General features: G+C 43.9%; 1 protein-coding gene across 3 annotated transcripts in view; it reads right to left on the bottom strand.

The window, feature by feature from the left end:
- Positions 1–11,832, bottom strand: part of SMAP1 (small ArfGAP 1) — a 457,172-nt gene extending 445,340 nt beyond the window's left edge. For 2 of the 3 annotated variants that reach the window (XM_073626752.1, XM_073626755.1), the window contains exon 1: positions 11,489–11,832. In XM_073626752.1, the coding sequence (XP_073482853.1) occupies positions 11,489–11,606 (118 nt within the window). In that variant the 5' untranslated portion in view covers positions 11,607–11,832. The remainder of the gene's footprint in view (positions 1–11,488) is intronic. The other variant, XM_073626753.1, reaches the window with a different exon arrangement.
- Between the last annotated feature and the right edge of the window lie 11,254 nt (positions 11,833–23,086).

Genomic DNA, 23,086 nt, shown 5'->3' with positions numbered 1-23,086 from the left:
CAGAATGCTCGACAGCAACTGCATCTGTTTGGATGCCACTGTGCAGCTGACAATTTTCCACCTGCGTCCTTTGGTTTTTCTATTAGCAAGATGTTGGGCAGGAAAGTGCTGACAGGGACATCCACGAAGCAACGTTTGACCAGAACAGGAATTGGCCCAAAATTTACTCAGTTGTTGGCTAGCCTAAAGAGTAACTGCGCTTTTGTTGAGTGTTAAACAAACAAAACAAACATTCCCCTCGGGGTGATCAAAGTACATATTCCTACCTTATGTTTTTCTGAAGGAATAGAAGTTTGTATCCATGTGTAAAGTGGATGAAAATAAATAGTGAAGTTATAATTATCAATCAGCTGCAGAACTTGCAGGGTTCCAATGAGGAAAGTGGCAAGGTCTACATCCCTTTAGACATGGTTTCCCTTTGAGAGTATCTCACAAAAAAAAAAAATATGACATTTTGTTGCAGGGAATGCCCAAAATCTGATTTGTATCTTAGTGCAGACTTCTGGGAAAATCAGTGAGCCAATCACACAAGCAGGAATTGACATTTCTGGGGGGGGGGTTCTGTACACCATCAGTATGCAGAACGTCCCCAGGTAGCCACACTGCTTTTACATAAAATTACCGAGCTGCAAATTGAAAAAGAAAGGTAATTTGTAATAACAATAAATTACAATATGACTCATGTCACAAATATATACGCTATATTTTTTTGCCTCTATGAAAGTGGAGTTACCCTTTTAAGAATGATTTTTTTTCTAGCAATGAAAGTATGCAGCCTTCCTTGTTATTGATGTCTTATTGATGTTTCTAATGTATTTAGATCAGAATGTCTGACCTTCCTCAAGATTTTTTTTTTTTTTTTTTACTATTATTTATTTCTATAGCGCAGACAGTTTACACAGCACTTTAAATACTATTCATTTACATCAGTCCCTGCTCTGACGGAGCAGTCTAAAGGTTCCTCTCTCACATGCACATATTAGGGCCAGTTTAGACACGACCCAATTAACCTACCTCTCACTTTGGAGTGGGGGAATAAACCAGAGTACCCCGAAAAACCCACACAAGCACAGAACATCCAAACTCCATGCAGACAGTGTAGTGAACGAGATTAACCAAGAACCCCAGTGCTGCATGGCAGATGTGCCAACCACTAAACTGCTAAAGTTCACACTTAAAAGTAGTCGAAAGTAGTGAAAGCACCCATACCTCAAGAAATGCAAAACACACCTTATTAAATAATCCCATAAAAAAGCTTGCTTTGTCAAAGTGGAAGCAGAAGCTGGTAACAAAATCCAAATACTAAAAAGAGTACTCTAATACACTTCGGTAAAAACGTAACAGTCTAAAATCTAATATGGTATAATATAAACTGTGTAGTACTAGAACGTATACAAGACAAAAGCTTATCATACACACAAAAAACATGATCAAGTACAGAGGCCGTCCCCTTTAACAGTGCAGGTTATACAAAAATTGTATCAATGATTGGAATGAAGAAAAGAACAAAAATTTTATTTTATAAAAAGAGCCCCCCTTGTCACCAACATTCTTGGGAAGTATTCACGAAAACCTTTCAAAATAATGTACAATTACGTACTTCTGCACGATATACATTTCTTGATGACTGTGCAAACTGGTGACCTACTTAGCTTTGAAGCAGTACTATTGCCATGCAACTAAATACTCTGTTGAAACAGATATGTGGGAGCCATTTTATCTTTTAAAGGATTTGCATTCTGTTCAGCCCCTTGAGATTTCCTCAGAAATGCCATACACCATAGCCAGGTCTCTGACCTCACTTTTTACAGCCCAGACAAGGACCTGCTGCGGTCCCTAGAACGTAGGAGTAGCGGAACACTGCCATGGAATCAATTATCTCTGTGTTAGCCCCCGTTCACATCAGCGCAATTTGACAGGTCAAATCGCATGTCAAATTGGAGGCTATTGCCAGCAATAGGAGCGTACCAATCAGTGTGGCGCCGACTTTGCAGCGTTGCACTGATTTCCAAAAGTAGTTCCTGCACTAGTTTTGGCATCTGCCGGGCCCCAGCGACATACACACCAAATTAACTATCTGCTTGGAGGAAACCATGTAGATGGTTTAAGGCTGGGTTCACACTAGATGCGGCCGCAGCTCACAGCAGGGGGTCCAGTGCGTCCCTATTGACCTTTTCAGGTGAAAATCAGGTCCAAATTTTTGGCTGAATTCACACTTGGAACGGACCAGAAGACACACTGGACCCTTCTGCAATGCAGACTGCGGCTGCCATAGAGGTGTGTGAACCAGCTCCATCGCCAAACCTGCATTCAATTCGCATCAGTGTGAACCCAGCCTAAAGGGAACCTATACTAAGAACATAAGAGCTGCCACAACACATTTGGACTCACTGACCTAGACTAAGCATTGCAGAAGTGAAGTCAGATTTAAGAACTCTGGATTTGAAAACAGATCCTGCCTGAGTTGACTCAAAGTATGAATCTTTGTTCAGCACAGCAGCCAGGGAATTATCATTCCCAAAACAAGAGGTTAGCAATGTCATCCTGAATATATTCTCAGTACAAGTTTCCTTTCACAATATGTGAAGAGCTGTAATGTGAAGGTGACAGCTCAGGTTTAGGCTGCTCTCACACTGCAGCGCTTCTAAAATGCACTATGTCCACAGGCACCGCATAAGCGGTGAACAGCAGGTTGCGAAGGATACCATCGGGTGTTGGCGCCTTAAAAACCAGCTATTCATTGGTTAAGGACACTGGCGAGTGGTTGTTGGAAGCCGCCGGCACCTTTAAGAAGCCGATACCTACACATGCAGTACCTCCATTGTGGTCACCAAGCCAGTCGCTGGTGCAAAGGGAGCAGAGCCAACCATCTTTTGCCACGTCATTGGACACTGCAGGGGAGAGGAGTCAGAAAAACTGGGCAGGACAGAAAGGAACTATGAACCACTCTGAAATGTGTGCGGAGGAAAGGGGGAGGTGGACCAAACCTTGAACTGAAAGTCGGGAGCAGCTCGGGCAGCACGAGAAGGGGCGGCCTAACCGAACAGAACATTAAACAGATGGAGGTACGGGGGCATGGATAGCCATTTACGGTTTAAAAAAAAAAAAACCCACACATTATTAGCAGATAAAAACACTGCACATTACAAAATTCCTACTAAACATAAAAGCTTTATCTGTATTGGAGTTAATCAATAACAAATATTTGTAACTTTTAAATTGCACCTTTTTGTGACATGGGGAAAATTGGACAGACGCAAAAGTGTAAATATCCAAATTTCTCTAAAAATCTGAAGGTTTTCATTTTTCCCTTACAGTTTTCAGAACTTGTGAAAGACCCCAAAAACCATATATTTTCTGAAAGCATATGACCTCTAGAATAAAAAATAAAAAGTGCTACTGATATTTTGGCCCCGCAATAATTGTGCAAATGTTCATCATATCGCTATTTTCACTAAAAATACACTAAAATCATTAATATTGCACATAAACACAACGTAACTTGCAAAATTCCTGCTAAATTAGTACTAAAGCATCATTTACATGTGGCATGGGGGGCCATGTTTATCCACACAGGGATGTACAGATGTTCTGTGCATCCCCCATTTATGTCAATTGTGATGCAATGGCTGCACAGGCATAGCGGCTGTTCCCAATCTGACAACCATGTGGGTACACAGGACCCCGAACGCAAACAGTGTGAGCTCAGGGACCTGCATGAGGACCTACATGGATGTAAAATTGGGAGCAACGGCTCTGTTCATGCAGGTGCTACATCCCAAATAACATCAATGGGATTGCCTGCAAAGAAATGCACGGAAAACACCTGTGCATCCTTGTAAAGGTACGCTGTGTATGCCCTGTGTGAACAAGGCCTTAGGCCCCTTTCACACAAGCACACCGATTGGGTCTGTACGTTTTTCAGGCGTGCCCAATCGGACCACCCATTGTTCTCTATGGAGAGACTGATGTAAATGGACTTGTGTCCGTTTACACCCGCCTGCATCCGATCCAGTCCGCTAAAAACAGATGGACAGGGATTCCACTCTCCATCCATCTAGCAGATCGGAGGGTATCTGATGGAACTGGACTGGTCCGTTTCCATCCAACCAGCCCATAGAGAACAGAGGGCTGTGTATGTGCTCGCTCTGCATCAGCGGAGTGGACCTGTCATCCACCTGCTCAGTGGGATTAGCAGACAGATCCCCTGCTGAGCAGACGGATCTGCTCCATATAAAAGGGGTCTTACCAGTAGCAGCCGGTCCATTAAGGGCACCAGCCCCTGCAGGGCGTCAGACTCATATGTTTGTATGAGGAGTTTCTCTCTCTCTCTCTCTCCCCCCATCCCCAGAACACACGATTAGAGCCTGATGCTCCCATTTGCTTGAAAGAAGGTTGGGCTCAGGGAATTCCCCCTGAATCCACCCATTGTGACAAAAGCAAATTAATAATCACTATCTTCCGGCTTCTCCTCCTGGCCAAATCAGGACAGATCTAGTTGGCTAGGAGGAGAAGCTGAGGTATCCGTGGAGGAGTGAGTGCGGGGGGGCGACCGTCACCGGGGAGGGGTGACTGCGGGTGGACCTGTGGGGTCTTAACATGTTGGTTTGTTTGTTTTTTTTACATTTTTTGGAGTGAGATAGCTCTATTTTTGAGGCAGAGAATAGGACTGAAGTCTCTTTTCTCTGCAGCACTTTATTTGAATGAATGAGGTATCTGTATAGAGATTCCATTCATTCATAAAATGACAGTCTGATACATTGTAACACTCGCGGTTACAATATATCAGCTGTCAGTGGGCATATAGCATGCATCGATCCCCCTACCCCCCCGCCAAGCCCCAACTTCACCCCCACGGCTCCCCAGCCTGACAGATAGGGAGATCAGTGCAGGGAGAAGCTGCAGCCGGAGGGAAGGGAAAAAGAGATGCCACTCAGAGCAGCCATGGATAGGGGGTGCGGAGGAAGTAAAAAGATAAAAATCTAAAATTTTGTGGTTGCATAAGTGTGTACACCCGCTTATAACTGGGGATGTAGAGGTGTTCAGAATTAAGCAATCACATTCAAACTCATGTTAAATAGGAGTCAGCACACACCTGCCATCATTTAAAGTGCCTCTGAATAACTCCAAATAAAGTTCAGATGTTCTAGTAGGTCTTTCTGATATTTTCTTGGTCACATCCTACAGCAAAAGCCAGGGATCTCATTGTTAACAGGCATCAGTCAGGAGAAGGGTAAAAAAGAAGAATTCCCAAGGCATTAGATACATCATGGAACACAGTGAAGACAGTCATCATCAAGTGGAGAGAATATGGCACAACAGGGACATTACCAAGAACTGGACATCCCTCCAAAATTGATGACAACGAGAAGAAAACTGGTCAGGGAGGCTGCCAAGGAGACATAGAACTATAAAAAAGGAGCTGCAGGAATATGTGGAAAGTACTGGCTGTGTAGTACATGTGACAACAATCTCCCATATTCTTCATATGTCTGGGCTATGGGGTAGAGTGGCAAGACGGAAGCCTTTTCTTACCAAGAAAAACATCCAAGCCCAGCTAAATTTTGCAAAAACACATCTGAAGTCTCTCAAAAGTATGTGGGAAAATGTGTTATGGTCTGATGAAACCAAGGTTGAACTTTTTGGCCATAATTCCAAAAGAAAAGTTTAGCGCAAAAACACTGCTCATCTCCAAAAGAACACCATACCCACCGTGAAGCATGGTGGTGGTAGCATCATGCTTTGTTTTTCTTCAGCTGGAACAGGGGTTTTAGTCAAGGTAGAAGGAATTATGAACAGTTCCAAATTCCAGTGAATATTGGCACAAAACCTTCAGGCTTCTGCTAGAAAGCTGAACAAGAGGAACTTCATCTTTTGGCATGACAACGACCCAAAGTATACATTCAAATCAACAAAAGGAATGGTCTCAAGAATGCAACGATATGAAAATCTCATAAACCCATATTTTATTCACAATAGAAAACATATCAAATGTTTACACTGAGAAAAATGTACCATTTTAAAGAAAAAAAAAATAAGGCAATTTTGAAATTGATGGCAGAAACACGTCTCAAAAAAGTTGGGACAGGGCAACAAAAAGCTGGCAAAGTAAGGGGTACTAACAAGGAGGAGCTGTAAGAACATTTTGCAACTAATTAGGTCAATTGGTAACAGGTCAGTAACATGACTGGGTATAAAAAGGAGCATCTTAGAGAGTCAAAGTGTCTCAGAAGTAAAGTTGAACAATTTCAGAATTATGCCCCTTAAAAGCGTTTGTTAACCCCCCCCCAAAAAAAACAAAAAAAACAAAATGGATCCTGCCCCTTTAAAACATGTTATATGACACAGTGCTTGTCCTGTGTCATTTGGCCCCCTGTAACACCTAAAAAAAACCTGGCTGATCCTGCCAGTTTCTCCCCAGCCCTCTGTAAACTGACCACGGTGTATCATGGCTGCTGAGACCAGACACCGTGGTCAGTTTACGTGCCTCCGTCATCAGCTATCTGCTCTCCTCTCTGCTCCTATGTCCTCCTCTTCCCCTCCCCTCTTTATGTGTGCGAATCACCCCTCCCCCCTCCTGCTGCTATCATAACACACCAACAGCAGTGCCTCCTATTGCAGTGTCCCCCTCTGTGAATGATTTATAATTATAAATGCTGCAAATACCTAATTTAACAGCTGAGATTGCGATTACATGACCAGCCAGCTCTCCCCTCCAGACTGAGATCAGCAGAGGAATCTCAGCCCCGCCCGCTGCATCTCTCAGAGGAGGAAAGGAGAAAGCTGGCCAGTCATGTGATCGCAATCTCGGCAGTGGAACTGGGTATTTGCAGCATTTATTTTTATAAAATCACACACAGAGGGGGATACTACAATAGGAGGCAGTGCTGACGGTGTATACAGGTTAGAATTGCTTAACAACCACTTTAACATAAAATGGCAAAGACTTTAAATATATCATCTACAGTAGAGCAAAAGATTGCGATCTCGATTCACCCCCTCTGACTATCTGTATTGCAGCGTTTCCCGATTCTTTCATTTAACATGTATAGAGAGTTCTCTGCTCACTCTGGCAGTCTGCCAAGTTTTTTAACAACATTGTAACTCTTCCAGCTTAGATCAAAGAGATAAAACTTCTGTGTGAATATGCAAGAAGTTTAACCACTTAAAGTCTAAACCTTTTTCTGACACTTGTTTCTTACAGTTAAAATCTGATTTTTTTTTGCTAGAAAATTACTTGGAACCCCCAAACATTATATATATATTTTTAGCAGAGGCCCTGGGGAATAAAATGGCGATTGTTGCAATATTTTATGTCACACTGTATTTGTACAGCGGTCTTTCAAACGCAATTTTTTGGGAAAAATACACTTCAATGAAAAAAAAACAAAAAAAAAAAAAAATAAAAAAACAAACATGAAAGTTAGCCCAATTATTTTGTTTAATGTGAAAGATGATGTTATGCCGTGAGAATCGTGATCTATCTTCTAACAAAAAAAAAAAAAAAAAAAAGCGATTCTCATTTTAGCCAGAATCGTGCAGCTGTAATCTACAGTACATATATTCAAAAGACTGAGAATCTGGAGAAAGCCAAAACATAATACTGGATGACCGTGAGCTTCTGACCCTCAGGTGGCACTGAAAAAAAAATTGTCACGATTCTGTGATGGACATCACTGCATGGGCTCAGGAAAATCACTGTCTGTGAACACGGTTTGCTGTGCCATCCAAAAATGCAAGGTAAAGCTCTATCATGCAAAGAAGCAGCCATATTTGAACATGATCCAGAAACACCAATGTCTTCTCTGGGCCAAAGCTCATTTAAAATTGTCTACTGCAAAGTGGAAAACTGTTCTGTGGTCAGCAGAATCAAAATTTGACATTCTTTTTTGGCAACCATGGGTGCTGCCTATTCTGGACTGAAGAGAAGAGGGACCTTCCAGCGCATCGGCGCTCAGTTTAAAAGCCTATTACCTAATGGTATGGGTGCATTAATGCATATGAATTGAGCAGCTTGCACATCTGGAAAGGCACCATCGATGCTGAAAAATATATCCAGATGACATCTTTTTCAGGGAAAGCCTTGCATATTTCAGCAGAACAATGTGAAACCACATACTACATTCTATGACAACAGCACGGCTTAGCAGAAGAGCCAGCCAGGGTACTAAACTGGCCTGCCTGCAGTTCCTCCTGGCCAAATCAGGACAGATCGGGTTGGCCGGGAGGAAAAGATAAGGGTACCCATCGAGGGGCGAGTGCGGAGGGGGCCACCGTCACCGTGGATGGGTGAGTGCGTGCGGGTGGACCTGTGGGTTCTTACTATTGTTGGTTTTTGTTTGTTTTTTACATTTTTTTGAGTGAGATATCAGAGGTCTAAACAGACCCCCATATCTCTATTTTTGAGACAGAGAATGGGACTGAAGATGGTCTCTTTTCTCTGCAGACCTTTATTCGAATGAATGAGGAATCTGTATAGAGATTCCATTCATGCATAAAATGACAGCCTGATACATTGTAACACTCGCGGTTCCACTATAACAGCTGTCAGTGGGCATATAGCATGCAGTGAGTCAGTAGCGATGGCTGCATGCGCCCTCTCTTCTACAGGGGGAGCTTAGTAAACACATGTTTACTAAGCCCCCACCCAACCAAGCCCCCACTTTACCTTGCTTTTTTTTGGATGGCCTTCACCAATTGAAAATATTTGGCGCACTTTGAAATTAAGAATACGGCAAAGGACACCCAGGACTGGTTGAGCAGTTAGAATATTATATCAGGCAAAAATGGGACAATATTTCTGCCCCAAAACTCAAGCAACTGGTCTCCTTAGTTTTACAAAATGTTGTTAAACTAAGTTCACCTTTACAGAAAAATCTGTAAACTTAACTTACGCAAGGACCCCCTTCTCGTCAACCCACCCCGACTCCCGCTGACCTGGACCACCGCAATCTCCCGTTCTAAGCCACGATATATCCTTGCCAGAATTCCAGGGCTTAGAAAACCCCTCGGCATCCATGCGTCTTCTTCATAGCTGACAGGACGGGCTATGCGGCTGCTGATTGGTCGGCGCCACCCATGTGACAGCACTGACCAATTCGAATACTCCGAAACGTCCCTCCTGATGAGGTACGTTTTGGACATTCAGCTGAGGGGATTTCTAAGCTCCTGACACAGATAGACCAGGGTTTAGAAAGGGAGATTGCCGCGGTCCAGGAGGGGGTCCAGTGTAAGTTCACCTTTACAGATTTTTCTGTAAAGGTGAACTTACCCTTTAAAAGAAGAGGGGATGCTACACCATGGTAGACATGGCATTGTCCCAACTTTTTTGAGACCTGTTGCTGCCATTAATTTGAAAATGACCTTATTTTTTTCTTAAACAGATACATTTTCTTAGTTTAAACATTTAATATGTTTTTTATTGGGAATAAAATATGGGTCTATGAGATTTGCAAATCATCGCATTCTCTTTATGTAGATTTTACACAGCGTCCCAACTTTTTGGGAATTGGGGTTGTAAAACCTTTATCCTAAAAAGGAAAAAAAAAAAACTGTTTGCTGGAACTGCTTAATAAGTGATAGCTGGAATTCAGCTTCAACTTGTTAGTGAATTATGTAAAGTCCATTTAAAACTACTACTTTTTATATTACTCTCTCCAGACAGAGCTGCTGCCCAAGGGTGGCTCCGTTGCTGCCCCATAGAGGAGTAGCCCCCCTAAGGCACAAAGGGGTTGCTTTACTAAAACTGGAGAGTACAAAATCTGGTGCAGCTCTGTATGGTAGCCAATATGCTTCTAACTTCAGCTTGTTCAATTAAGCTTTGACAAAAACTGGAAGCTGAATGGCTGCACCAGATTTTGTACTCTCCAGTTTTAGTAAAATCAACCACACTGTGTATTACTGGCCAGATCACCAAAGTGAAAATAAAGGAAAAAAAAGCCCCAAAAAGAAAAACGAATGCAGACACCACATCCAAGGACTGGTAAGCTATAATACATTACATTTTTATTTTTGGATTTATTACCTCTTTAACAAGCATTAAACCATTTATATTCTGGTTAATACACAGAGATCAGCTTTAAAGCTGAAATCTGGGCACAAACCTTCCACTTAAATATATTCCACAGCAGCCACGACAAATATAAACCCACTTTGTGTGCGCCAAATGTCATTGCAAACCCAATTATCACCTTGTACATGTAGTATTGACATCACTGTGCTATATATATATATAGCCTGTGCACAGGGCAGAGCTGTAGATGGAGTCCAACAGGCTCACCTACCACAGGCTGTCTGAAGACAACTACAGGAGGAGGCGGAGACAAGACCAGTCACCCTGCACAAGAAGAGAGCGCCACAGCGACTGGTCTTTATTACAGATCCCCTTAAAAATGTAACTGTTTCAACAGTTTAGGTGTTAAATCCAGCTAGCTGTATTATACAAAACATGAGTTTGTTGCAATAAAAATGATTACGTACTATTTATATTACAGACAACTGCAGGTTAAAGAGGAAATAACAATGAGAAGTGTAATGAGCAATCCCAGAATTAATCACTAAGGCTAATAACGGGCTGACTAAACCAAAACATCCCATGTATGCAGTAGGCAATTAGCTGTGTCATAGCCATACATATCTTTCATGTCCATCAGGTAGGTATGGAGAACCTCTAGTGGTGGCCATACACGGTGTGATAAGACATGTCGATGTCTGATTAAAAAACAACCAGTCATACGGGTTGATCATTTGCGTTTTTGGTACTCTTACATGTAGCTTGATCATGATTCACAAGCGCACAAAAATACCAATAATCAACCCTGTACAATTAATTTATTTTCCTGCCACATCCAACTGTTGGATTGATCGATTCCATCACGGTCACTTGCTGCTCAGCCACAACATTTTAATCTCACTCTATCAATGACAATTCAATCATACTGTTGAATTGGACATCGTTCAGGTTTTGTCGCACCATAACATACACACATACCTTTCAATCTGATGGTACAATCTCCTTTAGATCTATCAACAACTACGTAGTGCAAGGGCCTACCTGATTGGATCATTCAGGTAAGTAGGTCCTCAGCAGTGCAAGGTCCTGCCTGATTGGATCATTCAGGTAGGTCCTCAGCAGTGCAAGGTCCTGCCTGACTGGATCACTCAGGTAGGTAGGTCCCCAGCTGTTCAAGGGCCTGCCTGATTGGATCATTCAGGTAGGTCCTCAGTAGTGTAAGGTGCTGCCTAATTGGATCATTCAGGTAGGTCCTCATATCACATAGTTCTGGTAAATCTAACGCTGACTGGTCAGATTGCAACGCACGTAGGGAGTGACCCTAAGGAAACTTCCAGTACAGTACAGAATTCCGATCTGAAAGAAGAACTGTCAGAGCTGCACACCAACCAAGCAGATCCAGAGTGCTGTAGCCATGAATGAAGGCTGTGGGGTGTGAGTTGGTGATTTATAGCAGAGCTCCCCTCAGTACCTTACCCTTGGCCTCGCAGTCAGCACAGTACTTGTTGTCCTCCTCCCTCAGCATACGAGACAGTATGGCCTGGTGCTGCTCATTCAGCTTCTGGGCCTTCTCCCTCTCTGAGCGGGTGGTCATGTCTGCGGGCAGGGGAGCAGTGTCGTTGTGACGGCGGCTCTGGAAGGGTAAGTCCGGCTCACACAGCAGTCCTATACAGAGAAGAGAGCGCTCTATCCGCTAAGCAGTCAGCTGAGCACAGCCTCCTCCGCTCACTCTCCTGTCTCACTGCTCTCACTTACACACGACACTTCCGGGAACCTCACACCGTGACGACACCTTCCTCCACAATCCACCAATCACTGCCCGTCCGGCTTCCTCCTTCTCCTAACCACGCCCCTTCCCGTGAAGTACACGCCCACACTGTCGCCGGGTGATGCAGGAGCGTGACAGGTATAGTGGGCGGAGCCTAGAGATTTACGCTGGTTTTGTAGAGGGCGTGTCGTGAGGGTACACCTGCGTGACGCAAACAGGAGGTCGTGGCCGCTGGTTATTTGACGTCACCTTATTAGGGAATTCCGGGTGTTCACACATACGCTGGGTGCAGTTTTGTTACTAGAATGTATACACCTAGAGGTCCATGTGTATTGCAGTAGGAGGGTGTTCTGCCACTGTCTGAAAATACCTCCATCATGTGGCTATATCCATAGGGGGGCATTTCTACCCAGGGCCATAGCTCATTATTATGGAGCACTTTGCTAGTCACCTACAGGTATCGCACCTATTCTACTACCAACACCACCATTGAGGTCGGTATTGATGACATCACCCTATTATTCAGAATTCATTGGGGGGAATTATCTAAAAATGGGACCATCAAAATCTGGTGCAGCTGTGCAACCAATCAGCTTTTACCTTTCATTTTCATTGTCTAATCGAACAAGCTGAAGATAAAAGCTGATTGGTTGCACAGCTACTCTAGGTAGAACTTTACCCGTACCAACTTGATAAAAAATATTGTTAATTCCACATTAATAATTATGCTACCAAAATTAGTGTGTGCTGTAAATTTCCCCCAGCATTGCTCCTGTTTCTTCTTGCTGGAGGCTGCCATTTTGCTGAAGCCCAGAGCCCCTGAGCAGCAGTAAATCAGAAAGCCAAACTAAACCCATCGATTTAACCCTTTCACTGCCAGAGCCGTTTTTGCATGTTTTTTTTTTTTTCTTTTTTGCACACGTTAAAAAAAAACATTTTAGGCCTGAAGATGGCAGGCAATATTACCGCAAAGGTCTAGGAAACACAAAATTTCAGTAAAAAACACTAACGTGAATTCTAGGGCAAACAAACGCAATAAACGAGGTTGCACCGCATAAACAGATACCCAGATAACCCCTCGCTGTTAGGTCCATACGACGTACGGACCTCGTGGTGATAAGGGTTAAAGTGGTTGTAAACACCATTCATGAAATTTGAACTAAGCACACAGTATCTCACAAAAGTGAGTACACCCCTCACATTTTTGTAAATATTTTATTCTATCTTTTCATGTGACAACACTGAAGAAATGACACTTTGCTACAATGTAAAGTAGTGAGTGTACAGCTTGTATAACAGTGTAAATTTTCTGTCCCCTCAAAATAACTCAACACACAGCCATTAATGTCTAAATCGCTGGCAACAAAAGTGAGTACACCCCTAAGTGAAAATGTCCAAATTGGGCCCAAAGTGTCAATATTTTGTGTGGCCACCATTATTTTCCAGCACTGCCTTAACCCTCTTGGGCATGGAGTTCACCAGAGCTTCACAGGTTGTCACTGGAGTCCTCTTCCACTCCTCCATGATGACATCACAGAGCTGGTGGATGTTAGAGACCTTGTGCTCCTCCACCTTCTGTTTGAGGATGCTCCACGGATGCTCAATAGGGTTTAGGTCTGGAGATATACTTGGCCAGTCCATGACCTTTACCCTCAGCTTCTTTAGCAAGGCAATGGTCGTCCTGGAGGTGTGTTTGGGGTTGTTATAATGTTGGAATACTGCCCTGCGGCCCAGTCTCCGAAGGGAGAGGATCATGCTCTGCTTCAGTATTCACAGTACATGTTGGCTTTAATGGTTCCCTTAATGAACTGTAGTTCCCCAGTGGCGGAATCACTCATGCAGTCCCAGACCATGACACTCCCACCACCATGCTTGACTGTAGGAAAGACACACTTGTCTTTGTACTCCTCACCTGGTTGCCGCCGCACACGCTTGACATCATCTGAACCAAATACATTTATCTTGGTCTCATCAGACCACAGGACATGGTTCCAGTAATCCATGTCCTTAGTCTGCTTGTCTTCAGCAAACTGTTTGTGGGCTTTCTTGTGCATCATCTTTAGAAGAGGTTTCCTTCTGGGACGACAGCCATGCAGACCAATTTGATGCAGCGTGCGGTGTATGGTCTGAGCACTACAGGCTGACCCCACCCCTTTAACCACTTCAGCCCCGGAAGGTTTTACCCCCTTCCTGACCAGAGCACTTTTTACAATTCGGCACTGCGTCGCTTTAACTGCTAATTGCGCGGTCATGCAATGCTGTACCCAAACAAAATTTGCGTCCTTTTCTTCCCACAAATAGAGCTTTCTTTTGATGGTATTTGATCACCTCTGCCGTTTTTATTTTTTGCGCTATACACGGAAAAAGACCGAAAATTTTGAAAAAAAATGATATTTTCTACTTTTTGTTCTAAAAAAAATCCAATAAACTCAATTTTAGTCATACATTTAGGCCAAAATGTATTCGGCCACATGTCTTTGGTAGAAAAAATGTCAATAAGTGTATATTTATTGGTTTGCGCAAAAGTTATAGCGCCTACAAACTAGGGTACATTTTCTGGAATTTACACAGCCTTTAATTTATGACTGCCTATGTCATTTCTTGAGGTGCTAAAATGGCAGGGCAGTACAAAACCCCCACAAATGACCCCATTTTGGAAAGTAGACACCCCAAGGAATTTGCTGAGAGGCATGTTGAACCCATTGAATATTCATTTTTTTTGTCCCAAGTGATAGAATAATGACAAAACAAAAAACAAAAAAATTACAAAAAGTTGTCACTAAATGATATATTGCTCACACAGGCCATGGGCATATGTGGAATTGCACCCCAAAATACATTTAGCTGCTTCTCCTGAGTACGGGGATACCACATGTGTGGGACTTTTTGGGAGCCTAGCCGCGTACGGGGCCCCGAAAACCAATCACTGCCTTCAGGATTTCTAAGGGCGTACATTTTTGATTTTACTCCTCACTACCTATCACAGTTTTGAAGGCCATAAAATGCCCAGATGGCACAAACCCCCCCCCCCAAATGACCCCATTTTGGAAAGTAGACACCCCAAGCTATTTGCTTTGAGGCATGTTGAGTCCATGGAATGTTTTATATTTTGACACAAGTTGCGGGAAAGTGACAAATTTTTTTTTTTTTTTTTGCACAAAGTTGTCACTAAATGATATATTGCTCACACAGGCCATGGGCATATGTGGAATTGCACCCCAAAATACATTTAGCTGCTTCTCCTGAGTATGGGGGTACCACATGTGTGGGACTTTTTGAGAGCCTAGCCGCGTACGGGGCCCCGAAAACCAATCACTGCCTTCAGGATTTCTAAGGGCGTACATTTTTGATTTTACTCCTCACTACCTATCACAGTTTCGGAGGCCATGGAATGCCCAGGTGGCACAAACCCCCCCCAAATGACCCCATTTTGGAAAGTAGACACCCCAAGCTATTTGCTGAGAGGCATGGTGAGTATTTTGCAGCTCTCATTTGTTTTTGAAAGTAAAGAAAGACGAGAAAAAAAAATTTTTTTTTCTTTTTTCAATTTTCAAAACTTTGTGACAAAAAGTGAGGTCTGCAAAATACTCACTATACCTCTCATCAAATAGCTTGGGGTGTCTACTTTTCAAAATGGGGTCATTTGGGGGGTTTTTTTGCCACCTGGGCATTCCATGGCCTCCGAAACTGTGATAGGCAGTGAAGAGTGAAATCAAAAATTTACGGCCTTAGAAAGCCTGAAGGCGGTGCTTGGTTTTCGGGGTCCCGTACGCGGCTAGGCTCCCAAAAAGTCTCACACATGTGGTATCCCTGTACTCAGGAGAAGCAACAGAATGTATTTTGGGGTGTAATTTCACATATTCCCATGGCATGTTTGAGCAATATATCATTTAGTGACAACTTTGCGCAAAAAAAAATAAAAAAAATAAAAAATTGTCTCTTTCCCGCAACTTGTGTCACAATATAAAATATTCCATGGACTCGACATGCCTCTCAGCAAATAGCTTGGGGTGTCTACTTTCCAAAATGGGGTCATTTGGGGGGGTTTTGAACTGTCCTAGCATTTTATGCACAACATCTAGAAGCTTATGTCACACATCACCCACTCTTCTAACCACTTGAAGACAAAGCCCTTTCTGACACTTTTTGATTACATAAAAAAATTTTTTTTTTTTTCAAGAAAATTACTTTGAACCCCCAAACATTATATATTTTTTTAAAGCAAATGCCCTACAGATTAAAATGGTGGGTGTTTCATTTTTTTTTTCACACAGTATTTGCGCAGCGATTTTTCAAACGCATTTTTTGGGGAAAAAACACACTTTTTTAAATTTTAATGCACTAAAACACACTATATTGCCCAAATGTTTGATGAAATAAAAAAGATGATCTTAGGCCGAGTACATGGATACCAAACATGACATGCTTTAAAATTGCGCACAAACGTGCAGTGGCGACAAACTAAATACATTTTTAAAAGTCTTTAAAAGCCTTTACAGGTTACCACTTTAGATTTACAGAGGAGGTCTACTGCTAAAACTACTGCCCTCGATCTGACGTTCGCGGTGATACCTCACATGCATGGTGCAATTGCTGTTTACATTTGACGCCAGACCGACGCTTGCGTTCGCCTTAGCGCGAGAGCAGGGGGGACAGGGGTGCTTTTTTTTTTTTTTTTTTTTTTTTTTTTTTCTTTATTATTATTATTTTTTTATCTTATTTTTAAACTGTTCCTTTCATTTTTTTTTTTTTTAAATCATTTTTATTGTTATCTCAGGGAATGTAAATATCCCCTATCATAGCAATAGGTAGTGACAGGTACTCTTTTTTGCAAAAATTGGGGTCTATTAGACCCTAGATTTCTCCTCTGCCCTCAAAGCATCTGACCACACCAAGATCGGTGTGATAAAATGCTTTCCCAATTTCCCAATGGCGCTGTTTACATCCGGCGAAATCTAAGTCATAAAATGCTCGTAGCTTCCGGTTTCTTAGGCCATAGAGATGTTTGGAGCCACTCTGGTCTCTGATCAGCTCTATGGTCAGCTGGCTGAATCACCGGCTGCATTCTCAGGTTCCCTGTTGAGACAGGAGAGCCAGAGAAAAACACGGAAGACGTTGGGGGGGGGGGGATTCCCTCCCACTGCTTGTAAAAGCAGTCTAGAGGCTAATTAGCTGCTAGGATTGCTTTTACATGAAAGCCGATCGCTGGCTGAAAAGAATGATACCAAGATGATACCTAAACCTGCAGGCATCATTCTGGTATAACCACTCAAAGTCGTGAATGACGTACCTGAAGACAAAAAAATGGTTAACAATAAAGCACAGTAAACGGTAAGGTATAAAAAATTGCATATCTGAAAAGCAAACATGATAAAACATAACAATAAAACATTGCAGAATAGAATACAGTAAAAAAGAGCAGAACAATAGAGAGAGAATAGAGAGAGAGAGAACAATAAAACGACAACTATTTTTTTTTTATTTTATATTTTTGTATGTGTTTTTTTTTTTACACTTTTTTTTGTAACTAACTTTTATAACTGTAACCGGTTCCAGGTTCGGGTCTCTTAAAATGCGATGGCATCTTGGGAGACCCTGTGAAAGTGTGCCTAGTCTGTGCAATGCTGTACCCTACGCTAATACTCAACTAGTGAATGGTAGCGTTCAAAACATTCACCAATGCAAAGACCAGTATTGTCAGGACAGGAGGGACAATAATAGAGGGTGTCACGCCTATATCCGCGCTTGCTGCAGACACGACATTTTTTTTGGGGGGGTTGGCTGGGTAGGGGTACTCGGGAGGACATAAAGAAAATGCCTCTCATGCAGCCGACTGCATTTGGTTGGGGATGTGAATGGGGGAAGTACGGGCGCTGCAGAAGCGGTGGGTTCCCAATTAGGATTGGCGAATGCAGCAGGAAGGGCATTATGGGCACGACGGGCCTGTGTTTGTCTTTTTGGTGGCAGCGGGACACTACTTGTGCTTGCCACCTCACCAGCTTGAACTGCACTTATGGGACTCGCCACGTCACCAAGTGTTACTGCAGTGCTGGTTTGACTACGACCGGGGTGTACTAGGCCGCTGGTGCTTGCCAGTTCACCAAAACGCTACCAAAAAAACTGTTGCGATCGCAGGGATCAGGCCTGACTCTGCGAACGCTGCAGTTATGCGTTTAGTGTTTTGTAAGTGTCAGTGTTCGATCGATACTGCACTTGGGTGGGCTGGGCCGGGCGGAGGGGCAAAACGCAGGTGCTAGCAGGTATCTGGGCTGATCCCGCTAACACTGCGTTTGTGGGAACCCTAAACTGCTGGGGACGCTAGTATAGATCTGATCGGATCAGATATTGATCCGTTCAGATACTATACCACTAAGGGAGGTGTACGGTGCGTGCGTGGGTGTTAGCGGTACTGGCGCTAACCTGACGCTGCCTGGGGCTGGTGCTTGTCAGTTCACCAAAACGCTACCAAAAAAACTGTTAGCGATCGCAGGGATCAGGCCTGACTCTGTGAACGCTGCAGTTATGCGTTTAGTGTTTTGTAAGTGACAGTGATCGATCGATACTGCACTTGGGTGGGCTGGGCCGGGCAGAGGGGAAAAACGCAGGTGCTAGTGGGTATCTGGGCTGATCCCGCTAACACTGCGTTTTTGGGAACCCTAAACTGCTGGGGACACTAGTATAGATCTGATCGGATCAGATATTGATCCGTACAGATACTATACCACTAAGGGAGGCGTATGCTGCGTGCGTGGGTGTTAGCGGTACTGGCGCTAATCTGACGCTGCCTGGGGCGACGCATATCACCGCCGGGTGATCAGGGGGCTAAACCTTTATTCGGTAATAAACGGCGGGTGCCCTGACACTATAAAAAATAAACGAACTAACCAGCGTCACCCGTAACGGTTATACGGTGATCAGTGGTGAAAGGGTTAACTAGGGGGCAATCAAGGGGTTAAAACATTTATTAGATAGTATATGGGGGTCCCTGTCGCTATAAAACGCTGACGGCGAACCTAAATATTTACCTCCCTAACTAGCGTCACCAGCGACACTAATACAGCGATCAGAAAAATGATCGCTTAGTGACACTGGTGACAGGGGGTGATCAAGGGGTTAAAACTTTATTAGGGGTTAGGGGGGTATCCTAGACCTAAAGGGGGGTAATACTCACTGCCCTAACACTGTAACTGTCACAAACTGACACCATGCAGTAATCAGAAAAAAAAAAAAAAAAATACTGCTTGCTGTCAGTTTGTGACAGGGGGGGGGGGTGATCGGGGGGGGATCGGGGGGCGATCGGGGGGGGATCGGGGGTGTAAAGTATGCCTGGTATGTTCTACTGTGTGTGTGTTGGTGCACTTACATGTCTTCTCTCCTCGGCGCTGGAACGGAAACTGCCGAGCCGAGGAGAGATGACATCACATCCTCTGCCTGTGTGAAACTACACACAGGCAGGGGAGGATTCCGATTGGCTGGGAGCGATCGCGAGGGGGGGGCCACGATCGGATGGTCTCCCCCTCGCCTCCCGACGCTCCCAGTCAAATGCCGACCGCCGCTGGCACCGGGGGGGGGGTCCGATTGGACCCCCCGCCCGCGGGAGGCAGATCACGTACGGGTACGTGATTCTGCCTGCCCGTGCCATTCTGCCGCCGTATATGTGCGTTAGGCGGTCGGCAAGTGGTTAATCTCTGCAGCAATGCTGGCAGCACTCAAACCTCTATTTCCCAAAGACAACCTCTGGATATGACGCTGAGCATGTACACTCAACTTCTTTGGTCGACCATGGCGAGGCCTGTTCTGAGAGGAACCTGTCCTGTTAAACCACTGTATGGTCTTGGCCACCGTGCTGCAGCTCAGTTTCAGGGGCTTGGCAATCTTCTTATAACCTTGGCCATCTTTATGTAGAGCAACAATTCTTTTTTTCAGATCCTCAGGGACTTCTTTGCCATGAGGTGCCATGTTGAACTTCCAGTGACCAGTATGAGAGTGAGAGCGATAACACCAAATATAACACACCTGCTCCCCATTCACACCTGAGACCTTGTAACACTAATGAGTCACATGACACCGGGGAGGGAAAATGGCTAATTGGGCACAATTTGTACATTTTCACTTAGGGGTGTACTCACTTTTGTTGCCAGCAGTCTAGACATTAATGGCTATGTGTTGCTTTATTTTGAGGCGACAGCAAATTTACACTGTTATACAAGCTGTACACTCACTACTTTACATTGTAGCAAAATGTAATTTCTTCAGTGTTGTCACATGAAAAGATAGAAGAAAATATTTACAAAAATGTGAGGGGTGTGCTCACTTTTGTGAGATACTGTATATCTGTAGTGTTTACTTATCTCTCTCCACAACTCTAAGTGTGGTTTCTCTCTGGTGCTTCGTTCCTCTGTTATCAGCATATGTCACTTCTGACAAGTTCTCCAACACATGAGCTCAAAATTTGTGTCGTGAAGAAGATTAGCAGGGAGCTTGTCTAATCAGAATACAGTTCTGCATGTTCCTTCATTCCTCTGCCTGTGGAGGGGGTGTGTTCCTTTCCTCCAATCAGACCTCACACAGTGTAAGTGCAGACTCCACACCTACCCCTATGTGCTGCTGAAAGAGGAAGATAGATTTGTAACAGGATCTGCACTTTTCAAAGGGTGTAGAAAGGGGAAGACAGCAGAAAAACAAGTAAAACCTATGTAGGGAGATTTGTTTCATCTCTGTGTATCATCTGAGGCTATTCACTTCACTGATTATAGGAGAGGGTTTACATCAGCTTTAACAGTTTCAAAAAACAGTTAAATTCCTGGAATGCTAGAAATGTAACTGTCACATCTGCTTGCTTCCTCAACTAAACTGTCCAACCATCAAATGTCTGGTGTCATAACTGATTACATGTGCAGCACCATGGCAGTTGCAGATCAAACAGAAGCAGTTTCCTTAGCTGTAAAGGGTAGGTGGATTTAATTCCGCTTTAAAGTAGTTGTAAACTCTCCCTAGTGACTTTTAAATATAGGTAAGCCTAGAATAAGGCTTACCTATAGGTAGTGGAAATATCTCCTAAATGTGTGTCGTTTAGGTGATATTTCACTTGTAGTGCGCCGATGATGTAATCAGCGCATGCGCTGTGAAGAAACGTACCTCTGTGCCGTTTCTTCCCCTAGCGTGTGCCGTTACTAACGACTCCCGCATGCATGCACGCGGGAGTGACATCACGCGGCTCTGGCCAGTCACAGAGCCAGAGTCCACGGGCCCCAGAAGAAAGAGGGGCGAAGATGGACGCAGCCTGCACACGGGACAGCGATGGATTCGTTTGCAGGCGAGTGTCACATAATGGACGAGTATGCGATGCATACTAGCCTATTATGCTTTTATTTGCAGGGAGCATCAGGGTTTACTTCCTCTTTAAGGTTGTCAGCAGATCGACCTCTACAAATTTGTCAGTGCCTAAAAATAAAGAGCAACTGAGCATGTGCAGAGCAGGATGAGACCGTGTATTAATGGATTTTAAACAGTATAGACACTTATTTTTAAGGCTCCATTCACACCTAGGCAATTTGAAGCATGAGCGGAATCGCGCAATTCCAAATCGTGGCAAAACGGTAGACATGTTTGCGATGCCATTACTTCTTAACGACAGCCCAATGGTGGTGCAATTTTGCCATGCGATCAATCGCAGCATCACACAAGGCTGCCGCCCAAAAGAAGCTCCTGCTGATTTTTGAGCGACATGCTTCAGACATTGCAATTTTGCAGCGATTGCAACGCAATTTATTGTGGCAAAATAGCACCCATTTACGCATCTCCCGTTTTGCCACGATTCTGGAACTGTAGCAATTCCGCCCCCGATTCAAATCACCTAGGTGTGAATAGAGCCTAATGTTTTACATAGCTATACCTGCAAAAGGGGTCAGCCTATCAGGACTTAATTTTCTGAGTAAAGTTCCACTTTAAGTATGTTCTCCCCATTAATATCTGCAGTTGACCTCCTTTTTGACCTATGTGAAGCAGGTTGTGCATGCCCATAGATACAAATCCATTATAGCACAAAGAAACAAGCCAGGAGTCTCTAGAGTGGTGAAGTCCTAGCTGAATAGTTCATAATGCCAAATAAGGTATAGTAGCTTGGCTTCAAAGGGCTCCGTGCAACTCCTCAACAGATTATTATTATTTTACAGCTTTTATATAATACCAACAGTTTGCGCAGTATGTTACGTTAGTGCAGACAGTACAGTTACAATATAATTCAATACAGGAGGAATCAGAGGGCCCTGCTTATTAGAGCTTACAATCTAGGAGGGAGGGTCAAGTGATACAAAAGGTAATAGATGTTGGGGATAAGCTGATGGAGAAAATAAAAGTACAGTTGTTAGGTGGGGGCAGAATAGAACTCTCTGAAGAGAAGGGTTTTTAGGGATCGCCTAAGGCCTCATTCACATGAGGCGGATCCGCTCAACAGAGTCCGCCAGCTCAGCAGGAGATCTCTCTGTTGATCTCTGCTGAGCCGGCAGATGACAGGTCCGTCTCTGCTCACTGAGCGGGGAGGGGCCCGTCAGAGCACCGCTGATTCCTATAGAGGGATCGGACGAAAACGGACAGCATGTCCGTTTTCATCAGATCTCATCCGATCCGCCAGGACGAATGGGAACGTATCGCCATACGTCTGATTTTAGTTGATCGAATCAGATGTCAGCGCACATGGTCACTGCTGACATCCGTCGCTCCATAGATCTGCATGGAGCATCCGTTCAGGTCCACCTAAAAAAAAAAAAAAATCACAGGTGGACCTGAACGGTCCGTCCGTGTGAACGGGTCCTTAAAGTGGACAGAGTAGGAGATAGTCGAACAGATTGGGGTAGGGAGTTCCATACGATGGGAGAGGCTCTGGAGAAGTCCTGGAGGCGATGAGGTGACAAGGGAGATAGAGAGCAGGAGGTCTTGTAAGGGCCGAAAAGAATGATTAGGTTGATATTTCGAAACTAGCTTAATCATGTAGCTGGGGGCCGAGTTGTGGATGGTTTTGCAAGTTATTGTTAGTATCTTGAATTTTATTCGTTGGGTGATTGGCAGAGAGGGATAGGAGACACTAAACAGTCTGTAAGGTGGATGAATCTGGCAGCAGCATTCATGATGGACTGAAGAGGGGATAGCCTATGTAAAGGTAAGCCAATGAAGAGGGGATTGCAGTAGTTTAGATGAGAGATGACCAGGGACTGAACTAGGAGCTTTGTGGTGCCATTGGTTAGGAAGGGGCATATTTTGGAGATGTTGCAGAGGTTGAGGCAGCAAGTTTTGGACAGCAATTGGAT

Source organism: Aquarana catesbeiana, linkage group LG04 (genome assembly GCF_042186555.1).
Source record: "Aquarana catesbeiana isolate 2022-GZ linkage group LG04, ASM4218655v1, whole genome shotgun sequence".
NCBI classification, from domain to species: domain Eukaryota; kingdom Metazoa; phylum Chordata; class Amphibia; order Anura; family Ranidae; genus Aquarana; species Aquarana catesbeiana.
Note: the sequence above shows the minus strand (reverse complement) of the source record. Positions and strands in the feature narration are given on the sequence as shown.